Source organism: Lithobates pipiens, unplaced genomic scaffold (assembly GCF_037356315.1).
Source record: "Lithobates pipiens isolate NorthernLeopardFrog02 unplaced genomic scaffold, aLitPip1_a1.2 Scaffold_51, whole genome shotgun sequence".
In the NCBI taxonomy this organism is placed as follows: domain Eukaryota; kingdom Metazoa; phylum Chordata; class Amphibia; order Anura; family Ranidae; genus Lithobates; species Lithobates pipiens.
The window spans coordinates 2,010,271-2,029,609 of record NW_027507874.1 but is presented as its reverse complement, the minus strand read 5'-3'; the positions used below and the strand labels follow the sequence as shown (position 1 = coordinate 2,029,609).

At 46.2% G+C, this 19,339-nt stretch overlaps 1 protein-coding gene across 10 annotated transcripts in view; it reads left to right on the top strand.

The window, feature by feature from the left end:
• The window catches only part of LOC143957092 (uncharacterized), a 51,079-nt gene that overhangs the window by 7,059 nt on the left and 24,681 nt on the right, over positions 1 to 19,339 (top strand). For 7 of the 10 annotated variants that reach the window (XM_077467225.1, XM_077467224.1, XM_077467228.1 and 4 more), the window contains 4 exons: positions 87 to 192; positions 559 to 653; positions 15,290 to 15,401; positions 18,719 to 19,295. In XM_077467225.1, coding sequence (XP_077323351.1) covers positions 87 to 192; positions 559 to 653; positions 15,290 to 15,401; positions 18,719 to 19,295 — 890 coding nt within the window. The remainder of the gene's footprint in view (positions 1 to 86; positions 193 to 558; positions 654 to 15,289; positions 15,402 to 18,718; positions 19,296 to 19,339) is intronic. The other 3 variants (XM_077467231.1, XM_077467230.1, XM_077467232.1) reach the window with 1 other exon arrangement.

Below are 19,339 nucleotides of genomic sequence, written 5' to 3'. Positions count from 1 at the left end.
TTACACTATACAAACACCAGGGGAAGTTGTTGGATTTAGAAAAGTGATACAATAAAACATACAATGGTATGTTTTTTGTTATTTAGGGCACAAATCAGATTCAAGTTGAAGTGAAAGAAGAAAAAGGCGAGTCGTACATGAAAAGTGATGAACAATGTAAGGAGGAGGAATTTTCTCCGGAGATCATCACAGGTGAGTAATAAACACTAAATCCAGAGAAGGGTCCTATATTCTCTTTGTTCAGTCACTACAACAAGTACTATTTATATCAGTGATTGCTGTGATTGGTGATCACAAGGCACAGAGCTTCTTCGTTCGGCTCTCTGCCTTTAGTCTGAGATCTGAGTTGACCAATGACAGCTTGATTTCAGAAATTTAAGGGCTCATATGGCACCTGTACCTTATTTCTGGAGTGCTGCTTGTAAACCTCCTCCCCGTTGTTTTTTTTTTACAATTTTATATTTACATATTATATTTACAATATAGTGGTAAGGGGGTATGCATCTATATGGTATGAACAAGCCCTTAATTAAATAAGACTGTTTATTTGTGTTACAGCTGGTCCCAGTAACAGAAATACATCAGGATGTTCCAGTCATCCTTATTCCAGGGATTCTTCACTGGAAGATCATAAGAACACACAAGACAATCACGTACGTTTTTTTTTTCCCTTATACAGTGCCTTGAAAAAGTATTCGTACCCTTTGGAATTTTCCACATTTTGTCATGTTCAATATGACAGAGCTTCAGCTATTTTGCAAAGAAGAATGGGCAAAAATGAAATTCTCTAGATGTGCAAAGCTGGTAGAGACATCCCCAAAAAGACTTGCAGCTATTATTGCAATGAAAGGTGGTTCTACAAAGTATTGACTCAGGGGGGCTGAATACAAATACACATCACACTTTTCACATACTTATTTTAACAAAAAAAAAAAAATGGAAAACCATTTTTCTCTTTCATTCATTGACAGACACAGCTCCTTTAAATCTTGACCGTAGGGTTATCACGCCACCTTCAGGAGAGGACCAGGCAGAACATGTAACACATGTAAAAACAGCAGAACTGCATATCTCCTCTGCAGCTCAGTTTTTTTCTGCCTAGTGAAGGAGAAGGTCCTGGGGATTTTTGGATTTTTCCACAAGATTTGGATCCTGTGATCTTCTATCAACAGCCGACTGGGTGACAGGCTGGATAATGTAGATCCTTGTTGTCTCCCCAGCCTGGCCATCGAGCGTGAGCAGGCCCTAGCTATGCGCTGGGTCGGCCACGACATGCCCCTTCTGCTCCAGGGGCGGCCGGTGAGCTATACACATATGACAGGGCTACTGCTGTCTGTGTCACAGTGTGCCGTGGCCAGCAGCCACCCTGTACTGCTTGGGCGATGGGTCTGTGGTGGAATGCCTCCAGCTAGTCCGACCGGATGGGTAAGTACAGCTCTCCCTGCCTCGGCAGGATAGAGCAGCTGGGCATTCCCTGGGAGATCGATTAGGGGGTTTGTCGTTCTCCCTTTCTTCTCTCCCTATCCCTGTTTTCCCTCCTCTCCCTGCAAGGGACGCTGCATGACTGGGCATGAGGTGCGGTGTATGTACTTGGGCCGGGGGTCCTCCAGGGGGGCTCTGAACCTTGGCAGGGGCTGCACTGGCTGTTTAGGTCCGTGTGGTGCTTTTTTTTCCCTGTGTCTGTGGTGCCTGTGTAACTTTTCCTCAGCATGTGCTGGTGCCATTTTCCGGCGGCCACCGCCATTTTCCCTTAGTCTCTGTGCAGAGCATGGCTGTCAGCCATTTTCTAGAGGTCCAGTTTCTTGTAGCCTCAGAGCGGTTCTGCCACCAGTCCTCAGAACAGTGTGGTTTTTCTCTCTGGGCACCTGTAACTAGACACAGAACACGGCGCAGCACTTGGTCAGGGTGGTGAGTCCTGCAGTGGGGCCCCTCAGTGTGTGAGCAGCTAGGAGGGTGGGAGTGTGTACATTGTCTTAAGTCCCCAAGTGTGGCAGACGAAGTGGGTCAGCATGGCATCAGAAGCTGGAAGCTGGTGCTTCTTCCACAGACATTCCTGTGATTGCAACCGGCTCACCTGCAAACAATGCAGTGCCTATGGACGCTTTCTAGATGGTCCTGGAAACGTTTGTTGCCAGGGTGGAGGCGGTGTGTGGGCGCAAGGGGGGTAAAAAACGTCCCCTGACCCCCCGGGAAAAGCGCTGATTCAGACTCGGGCCCCGCGGGGTCTGGCGTCACTGTTCTGACATGTCAGAGGATGCAGACCGTGACCGTTCGGACAGTGAGGATGATTCCATGTCCGGGTCAGTGCAGGAAAAAGTGCCAGTTGGCGCACTTATCTCCGCTGGGCGGGATACCCTGAAAATACAGTATGCAGCAGGATCTTCTGCTGAGGTGTCGGTCCCATTTGGGTCCTGTAAACTGACCCCTACACCTAAGGTGTTTCCTTATTTGACTTACTTGGATAAGTTCATCTACAAGGAATGGGGAAGCCCGCAATGTAGATCCTTGTTGTCTCCCCAGTCCCAAGAAGCATGGCGGTGCGTTACCCCTTTGAGGAGAGCCTCCTTAAAAAATGGACGGCTCCACTGGTCATTGCCCCCCCCCCAGTATCCAGGTTGAACAAAGTAACTACGATTCTGATAGAAGGGACTCCTGCATTCAAGGACCCTACCGACAGGAGAGCCGAGGCAGTGGCCCGGTCCATGTTTACGGTAGTGGGGTCAGCATTACGACCTGTACTAGTCATGGCCTTAGTGTCGCAGGCGCTTACTGAGTGGGCGAAGTTATTGCACCATGAATTGGAGAAGTAACAGTCTCCCCCATTCTGCATAGAACTAGCAGACCAGTTTGTGCACTGCCTTAAGTATGTCTTTGATGCAGCCCTCGACACGGTCACCCTGCTCTCTAAAGCATCGGTATCAGCAGTGGTGCTACGGCGCCTGATCTGGCTGAAATGCTGGTCTGCGGGCCAAGCATCTAAAAAAGCTCTGGCAGATTTACCCTTCCTTGGTGAGAGGCTATTTGGAGCTTCGCTGGATGACATTGTTAATAATGTTACAGGTGGGAAGAGCACGTTACTCACACAGTCCAGGAAGGGTACGGAGCCACGCCGTAGGCAAGGGCCCTCCTTTTCCTCTCAGAAACTGCTTTTTTACCCGCCCAGGATGAGAGGTAAACGCTCACAGTCCGACAGGGTGTCTGCTGATGGACAAACGCGCCCCTGGTTTCGTAAGCCCAACAAACCTGCAAGCAAAAATGCTACCACATGAAGGTTTTCCCCCCGCCCGACACACGGGTGGGGGGTCGCCTTCAGGAGTTTGCAGCTCAGTGGACCTCACTGCTGTCCGACCAATGGGTCTGCAAACTGGTTTCACTGGGCTACAAGATAGAGTTTCTTTTTTGTCCACCAAACTGATTTTTTTCCCTCCAGCATACCTTTACTCCCGGCTCGCTGGGAAGCCCTGTTAGGGGCAGTGAAGGACCTGCTCACACGCAGGGTGATAGTGCCTGTTCTGAAGCTGGAAAGGTATCAGGGATTCTACTCCAATCTGTTTGTAGTCCCCAAAAAGGGGACGTCCAATCCTGGATTTAAAAACCCTCAACTGCTTTGTAAAAGTGTAAAAGTTTAGGATGGAATCAGTTCACTCCGCAGTAGCTGCACTCCATCAGGGGGACTTCCTGCCGTCTCTGGATATCCAGGACGCGTACTTGCATATACCCATATGCCTCAGGCATCAGAGGTTTCTGCGATTTGCAGTTGGGGAAGAGCAGTAACAATTTGTAACTCTTCCGTTTGACCTGGCGTCAGCACCCCAAGTCTCTACCAAAGTATTAGCTCCAATTCTGGCCCTGTTAAGGCAACGTGGGATCGCAGTCGTGGGTTACCTAGATGACCTCCTTCTGAGAGCACCTTCCGCCTCAGAATTAAGGGAGGATGTGGCGATCACCATGCAAACGCTACAGGAGTTTGGTTGGGTGCTGAACCTAAAGAAGTCGGTGTTGGTGCCGACTCAGTGCCTGGGGTACCTGGGCTTACTGCTGGACTCCGTGGAAGCGAGAGTTTTTCTCCCTTCAGACAAACTGCAGACTCTCTGAGCCACAGTGAAGTTGTTGATTAGCCGCAGGCAGTCGTCGCTGCGCTTCTGCATGTGAGTTCTGGGCCATATGGTAGTCTCCTTTGAGGCGGTACCGTACGCCCAATTTCATACCAAGTCTTGCAGAAGGAGATACTGTCCAAATGGGACAAATCTCGGTTATCCCTGGATCGTCAGATTCGGGTGAGCCAGTTGGTCAGGGATTCTCTTCTCTGGTGGCTGAGGTCTCCGGCCCTTCAGTCCGGGAGATCGTTCCTTCCTCTCCATTGGATGGTGATCACAACAGATGCCAGCCTGACCGGCTGGGGTGGAGTACTGGGGGTACAGTCAACCCAGGGCCTCTGGTTGCAGGAGGAATCCCAGTTGCCGATCAATGTGCTCGAATGTGGTCAGCAAGGCTAGAGGAGTGTCCGATCAGGATCCAGTCAGACAACGCCACGGCGGTGGCATATGTCAACCATCAAGGAGGAACAAGGAGCTCAGCCACAGCACGAGAGGTCACTCACATCCTCCTGTCTGCAGAACGACACCTGTCGGCCCTGTCAGCCATATATATCCCGGTTGTAGAAAACTGGCAGGTGGACTACCTAAGTCACCAGATGCTGGATCCAGGAGAGTGCATCCAGAGGTATTCAGGCTGCTTTGCCTGCAGTGGGGCACACCAGATGTGTATCTCTTGGCCTCTCGGCTCAATCAAAATGTATGGAGGTTTGTGTCCAGGACAAGAAACCCCTGGGTGGACATGTCAGACGCGTTGGTGGCTCCATGGGAGCAGTACCAGCTGATTTACGCCTTCTCTCAAACTTTTACCATGTTTGCTCCACAGAGTGGGGGCCGAGGGGATTCCAGTAATACTGATTGCCCCAGATTGGCCTTGGCGTCCCTGGTACACTGACTTAGTATGCCTGGTGGCGGACGCTCCTATCCCAAGGTCCGATACCCCATCCTGCTTTACCATCGCTGGTTTTAACTGCATGGCTGTTGAAAGCCAGCTGCTAAAGGACCGAGGTCTGTTGGACTCTGTAATTTCCACTATGCTGAGGGCATGAAAATCTTCTTCTCGGAAGATTAATCATCGTACGTGGAAGGCCTACATCTCCATGTGTGAGGAGATGGGGTGGCGTCCGCGCACTTATTCCGTTTCCAGGATCCTGCTGTTTTTACAGTGAGGAGTGGATCAGAAACTTGCCTTAAGCAGATATCAGCCTTGGCTGTCTTTTTTCAATGCCCCCTGGCATCTCACTCATTGGTAAACACCTTTTGTGCAAGGGGTTCGGCATTTAGTCCCTCCAGTTCGACCACCCCTACCTCCGTGGGATTTGAACCTGGTGCAATCGGTGCTTCAGAAACCACCGTTTGAGAACATCAGGGAAATTCCCTTGTTGACTCTTTACCATAAAGTTGTCTTTCTAGTGGCTATTACATCTGCCAGGAGGGTTTCTGAGTTGGCGGCCTTGTCTTGCGAGTCGCCCTATCTGGTTATCCACAAGGATAAGGCGGTGCTACGTCTGCAGCCCTCTTTTCTTCCAAAGGTGGTTTTGGCTTTCCATCTCAATGAGGACATTGTGTTACCATCCCTTTGTCCTAAGCCAACGCATCCAAAAAAAGTTGCCCTACATTCCCTGGACGTTTTTTCGAGCTCTGAGGGTATATCTGCCTGCTACGGCTCCCTTATGGAATTTAGACACTCTGTTTCAGTGACCGGTCTGAAAAAAGGTCTGGCGGTCTCGTTGACCACCATTTCCCGGTGGCTCAGACAGATTATGGTCCAGGCTTACGCCTTGAAGGGGCAGGTGCCCCCCTTTCCTGTCACGGCCCATTCCACCAGGGAAATTGGGACCTTCTGGACTTTTTGACATCAAGCGTCTGTTTCCCAGGTGTGTAAGGCGGCGACTTGGTTGTCCGTTCACACTTTTACGAAAGTTGATGTAAGCACATCTTCGGATGCTTGCTTTGGCCGTTTTACAGGCAGCTGTGTAAAGGTTGCAATTTACACCTTTTTACTTTTTTTAAAGAAAGTTAGTTTTGTTGTAAATGCATTTTTGATGCATGCGTTGACCGCAAGTTCTGGTGTGGTCAATTCAGATGGCAACTCCTCCGTTGAGGCGTGCCTCTGGTTGTGGTTGAAGTTATGTTTTGCTGTTTCCACCCCTCGTTTTGACACTGCTTGGGGACGTCCCTACGGTCAAGATTTACGTTCAAAAATTTTTTATTGACAAAGAAGACATAGAGTACATAGGCAACAACATTTCGTCTTGTGCAAAATACAGGAAGACAATAACAAAATGTACTCCAAAACAAGGCAGGTTACAGCGAGATTGTCAAGATAGCAATATGAATACAATTGGTTGGAACCCATGAAGCACAAGCCTAGAGGTCAAAACATATAGACAAATACATGCAACATGCAAACGGTCTAGGACAGTATAACACAGAGAAGTGCAAAAAACCTTAGTTCTAAGCATACCAAAAGCCACAGAACATTTGCTATATAACTAGTGATACCCAAAATCACCTCCAGGGTGGACGAATATCACAATCAAGTGCCTTGAGAAGGTGGATAATGAAGCACAAGGCTAAGAAGCAGAAGAGAGGGAAAAATAAAAGAAGGAAAAGATGGGGAGACTAGAGAAAGGGGTAGTAAGAAAGAACAGAAGGAAGAGAAAGGAGAGTAAAGAGGGGAAGGGGGAAGAAAAGAACAGATAAGCGAGGATTTCGGTCGGTCGACTCTCACTGGGTAGCTTTAAAACAGCTTCTAAACACTAAGACAGGGAAAAATGCTGTCACGGATCTAGTAAGTGGCGGTCAAAATGTGGAGGTAGATAGTGCTCAACCCAAGGATGCCAAATTTTAGAGTGTCGAGGGACAGTATCCTGAATGGTCGCCTCAATTTTGCTATGTATCATTGCCTGCGTAACCCTGTTTTTAGTTTCGGTCAGTCGTAGGGTGGGAGTTTTCCAGGCTTTGGCTATTGTCTGTTTGGCTGCTGTAGTGACCTGCAGAGCAAGGCGTATCTTAGCCTTGGTATATGAGCTTGGATAAAAATTAAGGAGGGCCAAAGCTGGGTCAGGGTCTATTATGATATCAAACAAGGTGGATAAGATCAGAAAGATTTCAGACCAGAAGCGTTTCACCACAGGGCATGTCCACCAGATGTGTAGATGTGTCCCCCTCTCGGCACAGCCGCAAAAGCAGCTTGGGGAGTAGGAGGGTAGAAATTTTGCTATTCTATCTGGCACAAGATACCAACGCATGAGAACTTTATAACTCGCTTCCAGGGCCACAATATTTTGTGAGGAGATCTTAGTATGTAGCCAGATGTCAGACCAGTCGTGCTCCTCCAAGTGCAGGTCGAGGTCCCTGGACCAACACTGCGCATATGTCGGGAGCGCCGAGGGTTGGGAGGTAAGATGTGCATACAGTTGTGATATGATGCCTGGGGCGTGTGGGTCAGAATTACATATATTTTCAAAAATTGTGTACGTACCTCTTCCTCTTGTCAGGCCAATAGTCTGCTTTACAAAATGTGAAATTTGGAGGTAACGAAAATATTCACTGTTTGGTAATTGTTTTTGGGCCTGCAGGGAGGGGAACGATTTGATTGAGCCACCCGCCACCAGGTCACATATACGAGTTAGATCTGATTGTATCCACACTCGGAATGAGAAAGAAGAAGCGCAGGCAGGGTAAAATTTAGGGTGACCAATATAGGATAGTAAGGGGGAGTGTGGGGAGATCAACCGAAATGTCTTGCATAATCTATCCCACAACTTGATAGAGTTAGAGGTGAGGGGATTGGAGACGGGGCCTCGAACTGCGGGGGGGAGCCAGAGAAGATTAGTTAGGGATATAGGGTAAAGATCTACCGCCTCTAGGCTCACCCAGATAGGAACTTCAACCGTGGCATGGTAAAGTGCCAATTGGGCGAGCTGGGCCGCGTGATAATAATGTTGGAAATGAGGTATGCCTAAGCCTCCGGCCCTATAGTGGCGGAGCAGAGTGGATCTTGAGATCCTAGGTTTTATGGGGCCCCATATATAGGTAAAAACCCGGTTTTGAATTATACGATGAAAATAAGAAGGTATTGGAATGGGGAGAACTCTATATAAATAGAGCAGCTTGGGGAGCAAAGACATCTTGACAGCTGTAATGCGTCCCATCCACGAGATGCAGAGGGGACGCCAATCTTGGAGCAAAGACGAGAGGTGCTTCAACATTGGGAGGTAATTAGCGCGAAATAGATCTGCGGGGTCACTGGTAAGTTTTATGCCTAAATAGGGAATAGAAAGGCTGGACCATTGGAATGGAAAATTAACCTTAAGAAGTGCCATGGTGTCGCGCGGCAGTGTTACGTTAAGGGCCCTAGACTTTGCCTGGTTAACTTCCAGGCCGGATACTTTAGAAAATTTATCAAGGAGATCAAGCAAGTTAGGGATAGTAATATGTGGGGAAGTAACAAACAGTAGGGCATCATCTGCGAAAAGGCATAATTTCTGGGTGGTAGAGGCTACTTCTAAGCCCTTAATATCCGGGTGAGCTCTAATAAGCACGGCCAGGGGTTCAATTGCTAAGGCAAATAGTTGCGGTGACAAAGGGCAGCCCTGCCGCATCCCTCTACGTATTGGAAAGTTTTGGGAGCTAAACCCTGAGTATTTCACTGAAGCCTGGGGATCAGCATATAGGGACATAATCCATTGAAGGAAATGGGGGCCGAAACCCCAGCGTTTCAAAATGAAGTGCAGATAAGGCCAGGAGACCGTATCAAATGCCTTTCTGATATCTAGGGATAAAAGGTGCATAGGAATAGAGCGTGCTTTCGCAAGGTGTTGCAATAGGATGACTCTGCGTATGTTGTCACTAGCTTGTCTACGAGGGATAAACCCTACCTGATCTTTATGAATCAATTTACCTATAATCAGATTAAGGCGCAAGGCAAGGACTTTGGCTAGGATTTTGATATCTACATTGAGTAGGGATATGGGGCGAAAGTTAGACCATAGGGTGTTGTCTGAGTTGGGCTTGGGGATCATAGCTATCGTGGCCATCAGGGAGTCCCTACCTAGAACCTGCTGCTTTAATAGTGCATTAAATGAGTTTGTAAGTAGAGGGGCTAGTACGTCTGAAATTTTTTTATAATAGTTACCGGGTATTCCGTCAGGGCCAGGACGTTTATGGGGCTTAAGAGACTTTATAGCCAACAGGACTTCCTCCGATGTAATCGGAGCATCAATGGAGTCCCTATCTGAAAGGGATAATTCAGGTATGGACAGATTTTGAAAAAGGGATTCAGCTTGCTGTTGAGAGAACTGAGTTTTATTTGAGTATAAGTCAGCCAATTTTTCACGAAATTCGGCTAGTATTTTAACAGGGTTGCTTGTATAAGAATTTTTGGTGACTTTGAGTCTAATTGGTTTATGAATCTTATCAGGTTGACGAAGACGTAGGGCTAGGAAGGTATCAGGTTTATTTGCCTTGGTGTATAACGTATGATTAGCCCTACGAAGGACTTTGTCTGCTGACTCGGCTAGTAGAAGGTCTAGTTCTAGTTTGGTTTTTTCGAGAGTAAGTCTATGGGGTTCTGTGGGCGAGTCTTGGAACTGAAGGAAGTGCTGGTGGTATTCCTCCTCCAACTGCTGCTGCCTACGTTGACGGTCTCTTTTTATGTGTGTGGCTAGAGAGATGCAACTGCCCCGAATAACCGGCTTATGCGCTTCCCAGAGGAGAACCGGGGATATGCCTGTAGTAGCGTTGTGGCGTAAGTAATCAGTTATAGCAACACGAATATCAAGGCAGTAAGTTTGATTAGTGAGATGCGCCTCATTCATACACCAAGACCCATTCTGGGTTCTGGGAACCAACGAGGCAATAGTGGTGACAACGGCGCAGTGGTCAGACCAGGGAATCGGGCGTATACCGGATTGGAGCACGACTGGGAAGGAGGCCACCGGAGTTAAAATGTGATCAATCCTAGAAAAAGATTTGTGAGGATGCGAATAGAACGTATAATTCCTCTTCAAGGGATTGCATTCCCTCCAAGTGTCTAGGAGGGATGCCGCGTGAAACTGCTTCCTAAGCTGAGCCGAGAGGGAGTGACTTTCTGGTGTATATGGTGATTTGTCTAGGTGGGGATGTAGGGTTAGGTTGGAATCGCCACAGACAAAAAGCGTGCCTTTGCAGTGAGTTTGAATAACCTGTAGGAGATGTGAAAAAAAAAGGGTTAGGGTTGCCATTTGGGGCATAATAAGAGACTAATGTGACTTCAGTGTCCTGAAGTAGACCAACTAAAATGATGTAACGGCCCTCAGGGTCCTTAATTTCCATGGCGGGTGTGAAAGGCAAAGAACGGTGGAACGCTATCAGTACACCCCTATGTTTAGTAGTCGCCGAAGCTGTAAAGACTTGAGGGTAGTGGGGGCTAAAATATTTGGGGGTTTGGGATAACGCAAAATGCGTTTCTTGGAGGGCTACTATCCCAGCGTTCAGGGAGTGGAAATTTCGGAAAGCCTTAACCCGTTTGTTAGGGATGTTAAGACCCTTAACATTTAATGATAATATGTTCAGGGGGGCCATCTGTAGATAGGGTGGGAGATATTATAGGATAGCGTATGGGGTGTAGGAGCCGACCGACCGAAAGGGAACAAAAGAAAGGAGATAGAAGAGATAGAGGGGGGAAAGAAGGAGAAAAAAGATGAAATCTTGACTGCAGGGCAAACCTTAAAAAGGCAAAAGCCATCGAATGCCAGGGTGGTTTGCTCGGCAAGGTAATGCCCAAACCCCAGGGCCCCAAACATGTTGCCCGGGAGAGAGTGCATTAAATGAGGGAGGAGCAGTGACCGCTCTCACACGCCGCAGGGGTGGAAAGAATGCGTGAACAAAACAGTTTGCTAAACCAAGCCGATATTGAAATAAGAACAAACAAATACAAAGGAAACAAGGATAAAACATGAGGACCTAATCCAAATAACGGTATCACAGAGAGCACTAGGGATATATTTAGATTGAAGAATTATACCTTTGCAGGACCATATCACAAAGGTTTTCAAACAACAGGGAGGGTAAGGGTGGGGTAGGCAAGGATGGGGAGGAGGGTAAATCAGGGTAGAAGTGGGGAGGAGGAGGTAAAATCTAGGAAAAGGAACAAGGGAAAAGGGGAGGAGAAGGAGGGTAAGGAGGGACAGGGTTGCATATGGGAGGTCAGTGAGAAAACTGTCATCTTTCAGTACTAATTTAAGGTAAATCTTGTAGACTTAAAAATAAAAAACACAGAAACATTACCAAGTTATATCAAACGACCATGAAGCAAGTGTAAAGTGTCAGCGTATCATTGCAAATTAGGGGCTACCGGCATCGAAAAAATCTGGGGAAAAATGATACTGAGAAAAAACAATGGGAGAAAAAAGTAATTACATACGGAACAGCCAACAAGTAGGATTCGGTGGAAGATGGCCTCCGGTACAGAGGTCAGTTGTCGTCTTCCGCACGGATGTCCAAATCCTAAAAGATCTCGCAAGGGGAAATAAAAAGAAAAAAAAACTTTAGAAAAGTAGCATGAGAGAGGTCAGGGGCACCAGATTAGCCAGGTCAGCGTGGAGGGCGAGATTTAGGAGTGGAGGCTATACCATCCGACAGCCTGGCAGGGGTTCCTTTGCGAACTGATGCAGGACCTGGTAAGTTACGAAGCGGTGTGGCCGAATAAGGATGAGCCGCCGAACGAGCCGGTGTACGAGGCAGATTCGTCTCAGTCTGTGGATCCGGGTGAGTAAGATGGAGGCCTTCCAAGAGGCGCTGTAAGGACTCCGGAGATGAACAGGTGTGTTGTTGTCCTTGATAGGAAAACTGAATAGCGAATGGGAATCTCCAGGTATATTTCAGTTGATGATGGAGTAGGATTTGTATCTGAGGTTTCATGGCTCGGCGTTTGGCAATGGTGAGGGGAGCCAGGTCTGAAAACAATTGATATGCGTGCCCTTGGAATTGTAGGGAATCTTTGTTGCGGGCAGCATTGAGAAGCTGTTCTTTTGTGCGAAAAAAATGTAGCCGAACAATAATGTCTCTAGGTGGACCGTCTGCCTGCCGTCGGGTGAGGGCTCTGTGAACCCTGTCAAATTCTAAACGTTCAATGGGTATGCCCGGGGCTAATTCTTGGAACATGGCCGTCACAAAGGACTGGACATCATCTACTGTTTCAGGTATGCCCCTTACCCTCAAGTTGGCTCTGCGGGAGCGGTTCTCAGCATCCTCCCAGCGTGAGAGGAGGGTGACATTTTCTTCTCGGAGAGCTATTTGTTCCTGGGCTTGTTCTTGCAAGGCAAATTCGATGTCGTCTACCCTGGATTCTAAGGCCGCAGTGCGCTGGCCTATATCGCGTATCTCTCTCGAGAGCCGGTCTGTAATCTGCTCCGATGTGGCTTTCAGGGCCTTCTGCAACATGGTCTCCATATGTTTGAGGAAATCGCCGGGAATCATTCCGGACGGTAGCGGGGGTGCTTCTGAGGGGTTGTGTGTGCTCACCTCCCGGTCTTCATCGCTGTCTGAAGTTTCTCGACTGGGAGCGGAGGACACCTGCTGAGCAGCAAGGGCCTTCGCCGCCATTTTAGACGAGGCGCGGGCGAGGGCTTCCTTGATGGGTTTGGGTTTATTCTTCCCTCTATGGCCCGTCAGCACCATTCCACTGGATGCCAGGGCTGGCGGGGGTGAGGCACGATGCAGTAGGATGAGGATTGCGGGCCCGGTTCAGCGATTAGGTCCCGAAGCGGCGGCGGAGAGTGCGGAGCCTTAGCAAGACACGTCCGCCATGCTAGACCTCGCGCATGCGCCCCCCACCCTACGGTCAAGATTTAAAGGAGCTGTGTCCGTCAATGAATGAAACAGAAAATAGTATTTTTGTAGTCACCGTAAAATCCTTTTCTCTGAAGTTCATTGACGGACACAGCACCCGCCCCTCCTATTTTACGTTGTACTGCTTGTTGACGTACTGAGCTGCAGGAAGAAGGCCGAGGGGTTATAGCCAGAGGGACCACCCCTGGGCAGAACTGTGCAGTTTTTACATTTGTTGCATGTTCTGCCTAGTACTCTCCTGAAGGTGGCGTGATAACCCTACGGTCAAGATTTAAAGGAGCTGTGTCCGTCAATGAACTTCAGAGAAAAGGATTTTGTGGTGAGTACAAAAATTCTATTATCTAGCCCCTGGGTCTACAGCTCACCTGAGGGTCATTTTGTCAGATACTATGAAAGCAGACCGAGACAGAAGTACAGTTAAATCACACTTGATTAATAATAAAAGTAAAAAGTAAAAGTATAAAGAACAAACTTAGTCAAAACATAGCCAAAGTTCAATAACCGGAATGGATAGTCAGCCAAGCCAGAAGTCAGGGATCAACGTAGTGAAACATCCAGCAGGATCTGAAGCCAGAAGGGATGTCAGCAAAGCAAGTCTTTAAACAGGCACACAGGAGATTGTCTCTGTGATGTTGATCAAGGCGAAGCAAAGATCCACTGGACTGGACATCTTAAGAAGGCAGGACTGACGAGCAGGATATCAACAGCAGAGTAACTGTGGAGAGATAGGAGCTGGCAATTAGCCGACAACTGAGCAGCCAGCTTAGAGAAGGAAGGGCTGAGCCCAGCCCTGACACACTGTTAGTCTATACTTTGTATTTTTGTGTGAACTTCTGTATTGTGCTTCATGCTTATATCCCCTGCATGGGAATTTGTTATCTGTTTTCCATTTTTATGTAAAAAAAATCATTGTGCCAGAAAGCCATTTATCATTTTGGTTCCACTTCACAATTATGTGCCACTTTGTGTTGGTCTATCACATAAAATCCCAATAAAATTTATTTACGTTTTTGGTTGTAACATGACAAAATGTGGAAAATTTCAAGGGGTATGAACTTTTTTTTTCAAGGCACCATACATGCATATTACAGCAATATTAAACGCTAAAACAAAAAAGTTACTCTGGATGGTGGAGTAATCCTTTTTACTGTCATTCTGGGGAGAGGGTAGTGTTGGATGCACTAGCAGCTTTAGTTATACTTTAGATATACTTAGTAGAAAACTATAACCATACTCCAGCTCATACTTTATAATCAGTGTGACTGAAGATTTTTTCTTTTTCTTTTGGGATAAAGGTTTTAAACAAATAAAAGCTGACCATTGTAAGCACCACTTACAGTGGCAAGTAGTTTGTTTCACCCTGCTAACTGCCACTTTTCTGGCCAGCTTGGTCTGTTAAAAAATAACAGACTAAGGCCGCGTACACACGGGCGGATTGTCTGCCCAACTTAGTCCGCTGAACCGTGTTTCAGCGGACAATCCGCTCGTGTGTGGGCTTCAGCAGACTTTTTCAGCGGACAGTCTGACGGACTTTGTCTTTCGGAATTTCCGTAATTTTGTCCGTCCAAACTTGGTTTTGTCCGTCCAAACTTGGTTTCAGCGGACAGTCCGCTCGTGTGTAGGCAAGTTGGACGGACTAAGTATGGCGCATGCTCAGAAAGGATTTACACGGCCGAAGGTTGCATTGCAGTGTATTGGACGTCGTTTTTCTAGTCCCGTCGTACGTGCTGTACACGTCATCGCGCAAGTTTTCAGCGGACTGTCTGTTCATCGTGTGTGGTCAAGTCCGTTCATTCAAAAGTTGAACGGACTGTCTGTCGGATTGTCTGACGAACTTAGTTGGGCAGACAATCCGCCCGTGTGTACGCGGCCTTACTGGCCAGATCAACAGGGGAATATAAATAAATGTATTGCTGAGCTCTAGCCATACAGGACACAGGATTTTCCACTGTCACAGGAGCTGATTTAGAAAGTGAAATAGTAGTAAGAAACGAAGGGCCTTTTCACATTGATGCATTTTTGATGTGTTCCTATTAACTTAAAATGGAAATTGCCTTTTTGGTACAATTTTGAAAAGCCACTCCAAAAAAGGCACATTCCATTGTAAGCCAATGGGGCATGCAGGACTTTTTAAAGCACAGCACACCCGCAGTGTGAACAGTTACATAGGATTTGATAGGGAATAGTTTTCATGCACCTTTGTCGCTCTGGAAAAACATGACTAAACAGCACCAGTGTGAAATGGGCCTCATTGTTTCCCTGCACACTGAAATTATATAAAACATTTCCCCTGAGACTTCTTATGGGGTTTAATCAGTAATAAAATGTATATGTTTTTATTGTTCTCTGTTATTCAGGGTGAAGATCTTTTTAATATTAAAGTTGAAGTGAAAGAGGAAGCAGAAGAGAGCTATGAGAAGGGTGATAAGTTATGTAAGGAGGAGGAAATTCCTCCAGAGATCAGCACAGGTGAGTAATAAACACCACTAAATCCAGAAAAGCTTACTTTTGTACCAAACGCGTTGCGTCCCTCAGGTGTGAATACACTCTCAATCTACAGAAAAGGCCCAGATTCTCCTTGTTCAGTCACTACAACAATCTCTTCTTCTCCCCCCTCCTCTGTCAGTAGACAGTAATGGGGAGACAGTATGTGCCCAGTGGGGGAGTCAGGAGCCATCAGACTCTTTCAGACTCTAGCTGTTGATGAAATATGACGAGCACTAAAATCTTTTTATCCTAGGCTACAAATGAATTCAAACCTGTATTTGAGGTTCAAATGTGATAAGTGACACAGGAAGCAAAGGGAGAGGATGTTTTACAGCACAGGCCACCAGAAGTGCATACCAAGGTAAATTGGGTGAGTTTAGCACAGTTTCAGGGGTTGCTGGATAGCATATGCTGCTTACTTTATTTTACTTTTCTTAGATACACTTTAATGCAGATGTCTTAGAATTTAGGTGACCCATTTTATCGGCTGACTTAAGTTAAAAAAGGGACAACCTTTTAGGGCTCATTTGGGTTCCTTCCTCGGGCACTTTAATGTTGTCACATTTTACAACTGATTTATTACTGTCACAAATGGACAAACCCTCCTCCTGTGTTGGCATGGGCCTATTTTAAAGGGTCCTTTAGTCCTATGAAAAGTCCAGACCAACTTATCAGGTCATATATCAATCCTAAGGGGCGAACGCCACCCCCCTGTTGCTGCCATTAATTTAGAGAACCTTTTAATACTCTGAAGGGTTCAGAACCCAGTCAGCTAACCAGCTCATCTGATCATTCCTAAGGGGTGAACATCACTCACATTGCTGCCACAGATTATGCCCCTGTACACACGATCGGAGATTTCAACAACCAAATCCATCGGATTTTGCCCGTTGGATTTTGTCAGTCGGATCTTGTCCGAAACTGTTGCATACACACGGTCGGACAAAGTTGGCGAAAAATCCGATCTTTCAGAACGTGATGACGTAATTTCGTTACGATGGCACTACATTCAGGCTAGTAGCCAATAGCTTTGATGTAGTAATTTGATGTGAGCATGTGTGGCACTTGGTCCGATCAAAATTCTCTACACATGATCGGAGTATGTCCGATCAGCCCAGTTGGTCAGGAAATATTTCCAACATGTTGGAAAATTGGGTCCGACGGATATTCCGACGGAATCAGTCCGATGCATACCACACACAGTCGGATTATCCGACGACACGGTCCGATAGGACAAATTCCGACAGATTCTCCGACCGTGTGTACAAGGGCTTAGAGATCCTTAAAGAAGGTTCTGGAAACAGGTAAGTGGACTAGGTCATCTGAACATTCATAAGGGGTGAATATCACTCCCATTGTTGCCACAGATTTAGACAGCCTTAAAGTTCTCTCAAGGTTCCAGGAACAAGTAAGTAGACCAGGTCATCTGATAATTTGTAAGGGGCAAACATGACTCCCATTGCTGCCACAGATTTAGAGATCCTTAGAGAAGGACCCAGGAACAGGTAAGTGGATCAGGTCATCTGATCATTCGTAAGGGATGAACATCACTCCCATTGTTAATAATAAATGCGGCGCTGCCAGCAAACTATACTATAATATATAAAACTATATATAATAATATATATATATATATATATAAAAATATATGTTAACCCTTTGAGAAAGTCACGAGGGAGTGACGCAACGCGTCAGGGAAAGGAGCTGTGGTGCTACACGTGTTACTTCTGGTCGCGGCCGAGACCGGAAGTTCGAATGATTCGATGTTACCCGCTGTTCTTAGCCTTAATGTAAGTGTATAGTTATTTCATTAAATTCTTTTTATGAATTACTACACATGAGAGTCCCCCCCTGTCCTTTATTTGCATACTCTGCGTGCCGTACATTGTACTGAGAGGTAACGGAAGAGTCTGGGAAAGGAATGTGCAGCTTTGTACTATCTGCTGGATGGAAGAGAAGGGAATAGCCTTTGGGCTTTACTCTGAGTCTGCTTACTAAGCTTTTGAGGTGAGAGGCTGGGGGAAACGGTTTGGTGCACCTGTTTTGGCACTGAAGTTTGGCACTGAAGTTGTTTGCTGGAATATCACTGATTTGGAAATCACGTTTTTTGCATGGACTTGATTATACACTCACGAAGCTATTTCATGGACTTTTAAATAAGTCAGCACGTTATATTGTTTATTACATTTATGTGCACTTTTTATATTTTTTATTTTAGTCACGTCCAAAATTTCTCTGATTATTTATTTATGTATGATGTCATGATGGTTTTATACACGCACTAATTTTAGTGTCTATTGCGTTCATTGCACATAGTAACACTGTGTGAGGTGGATTCACTTATTTCACTGGTCATTTATTTATTATTGTTTTATATATTATAGTATAGTTTGCTGGCAGCGCCGCATTTATTATTAACACTGATTTTCTATGTAGTACTGAGATTACTATTTATTGCTTGGCTGCTTCCACTTTTTTAGTAGATTTGGTAAAAAATTTTTTTTTTACACATATATAAAATTAGTTTATTTAGATTTGTTATCACACACCCCTTTTTATCTCGAGTGAGGTGTAGCGCATTAGCACTTTCCATTAAACATCACTCCCATTGTTGCCACAGATTTAGAGATCCTTAAAGAAGGTTCTGGAGACAGGTAAGTGGACCAGATTATCTGAACAGTCATAAGGGGTGAACATCACTCCCATTGCTGCCACAGAATTAGAGAGACTTAGAGAAGGTTCCAGGAACAGCTAAGTTGACAAGGTCATCGATCAATGTTAAGGGCTTAGCGTCACCCCCATTGCTGCCACCAGATGTCAGGTATACCATTTCCTACAGCTGTACACAGAGATCTATGACAATGTGTGACCAATACCATCAGGACCAGGGAATAATAGACTGAATTTCATTGGAAGGGACCAGTGGCCTTTCAGACACCAGATCAAATCCTAACAAAAAATAATAAAAAGCATTGCCACCAATTCATGGGTGCAAAATGTTAGAAGAAGCTGGTTTCTATTGTTGCCAGCGGTGGGGGTTAAGGGGGATTAGCAAACCAAAAAGCTAAACTGGCAACTTTAAAAAGGTCATACAATGAAGGGAAAAAAATTATCTGTTTTTGGAGCAGCATAATAATTCTTACAGAATGTTGTGTATGCTCCAAAAAGTTAGATCCCATAGAATGGGATGCAGTTGTCTCTTGCTCATATATTTAATAAAAATTTGTTTCAGTGACTTGTATTGGCATGATCCAAATTTACTAAAGGCTGTAGCAAAATGCAATACTTATTTCCTTCAGATGTACATTACATGAGGAATAACTGGGAGAAACGACCCATTATCTCTCCAGAGGGTGAATTGGAAGATGACGGCGCATTTGATTCTTCAGAAGAGAACCCCATCACCCCGAATGTCCATCCAGTTTTCCAGAATGCTGAACTGTCGTCTGATCCCTCCACATCCGGGAGAAGTTTTCCAGATCACTCCCCTCCCGCTACCCACCATACCCCTCACAGGAGCCTGTTTAAAAGGAGAGCAGCGCTAATGGGGAAAAGCAGCACTCGTGCAAGAACAGGTGGCCGGAAGCGAGCTCTAGCTTCTGCCACTCTTAGCAGTGAGGATGATGAAGATGAGGCTGGTCCACCGAAAAAGTTAGGTGGTGGCTTGAGGAACATCAGATTCTCCCATGAGGAGAATTGTGTCCTTGTCCACACAGTGATGGATAACTGGACGAGTCTGTACGGGGCTCAGTCTCAGAAAATATCATTTGCGCAAAAAAAGTACCTGTGGCAGACCGTGGTTTCGGCAGTTAATGCAGTCAGCCATTACGGCAGGACGGTGCACCACTGCAAGAAACGCCTGTCAGATATCAAAAGGTAGGTTCTAATTTCAAACAATTTGTTCTTCGTTTTATAGCTGA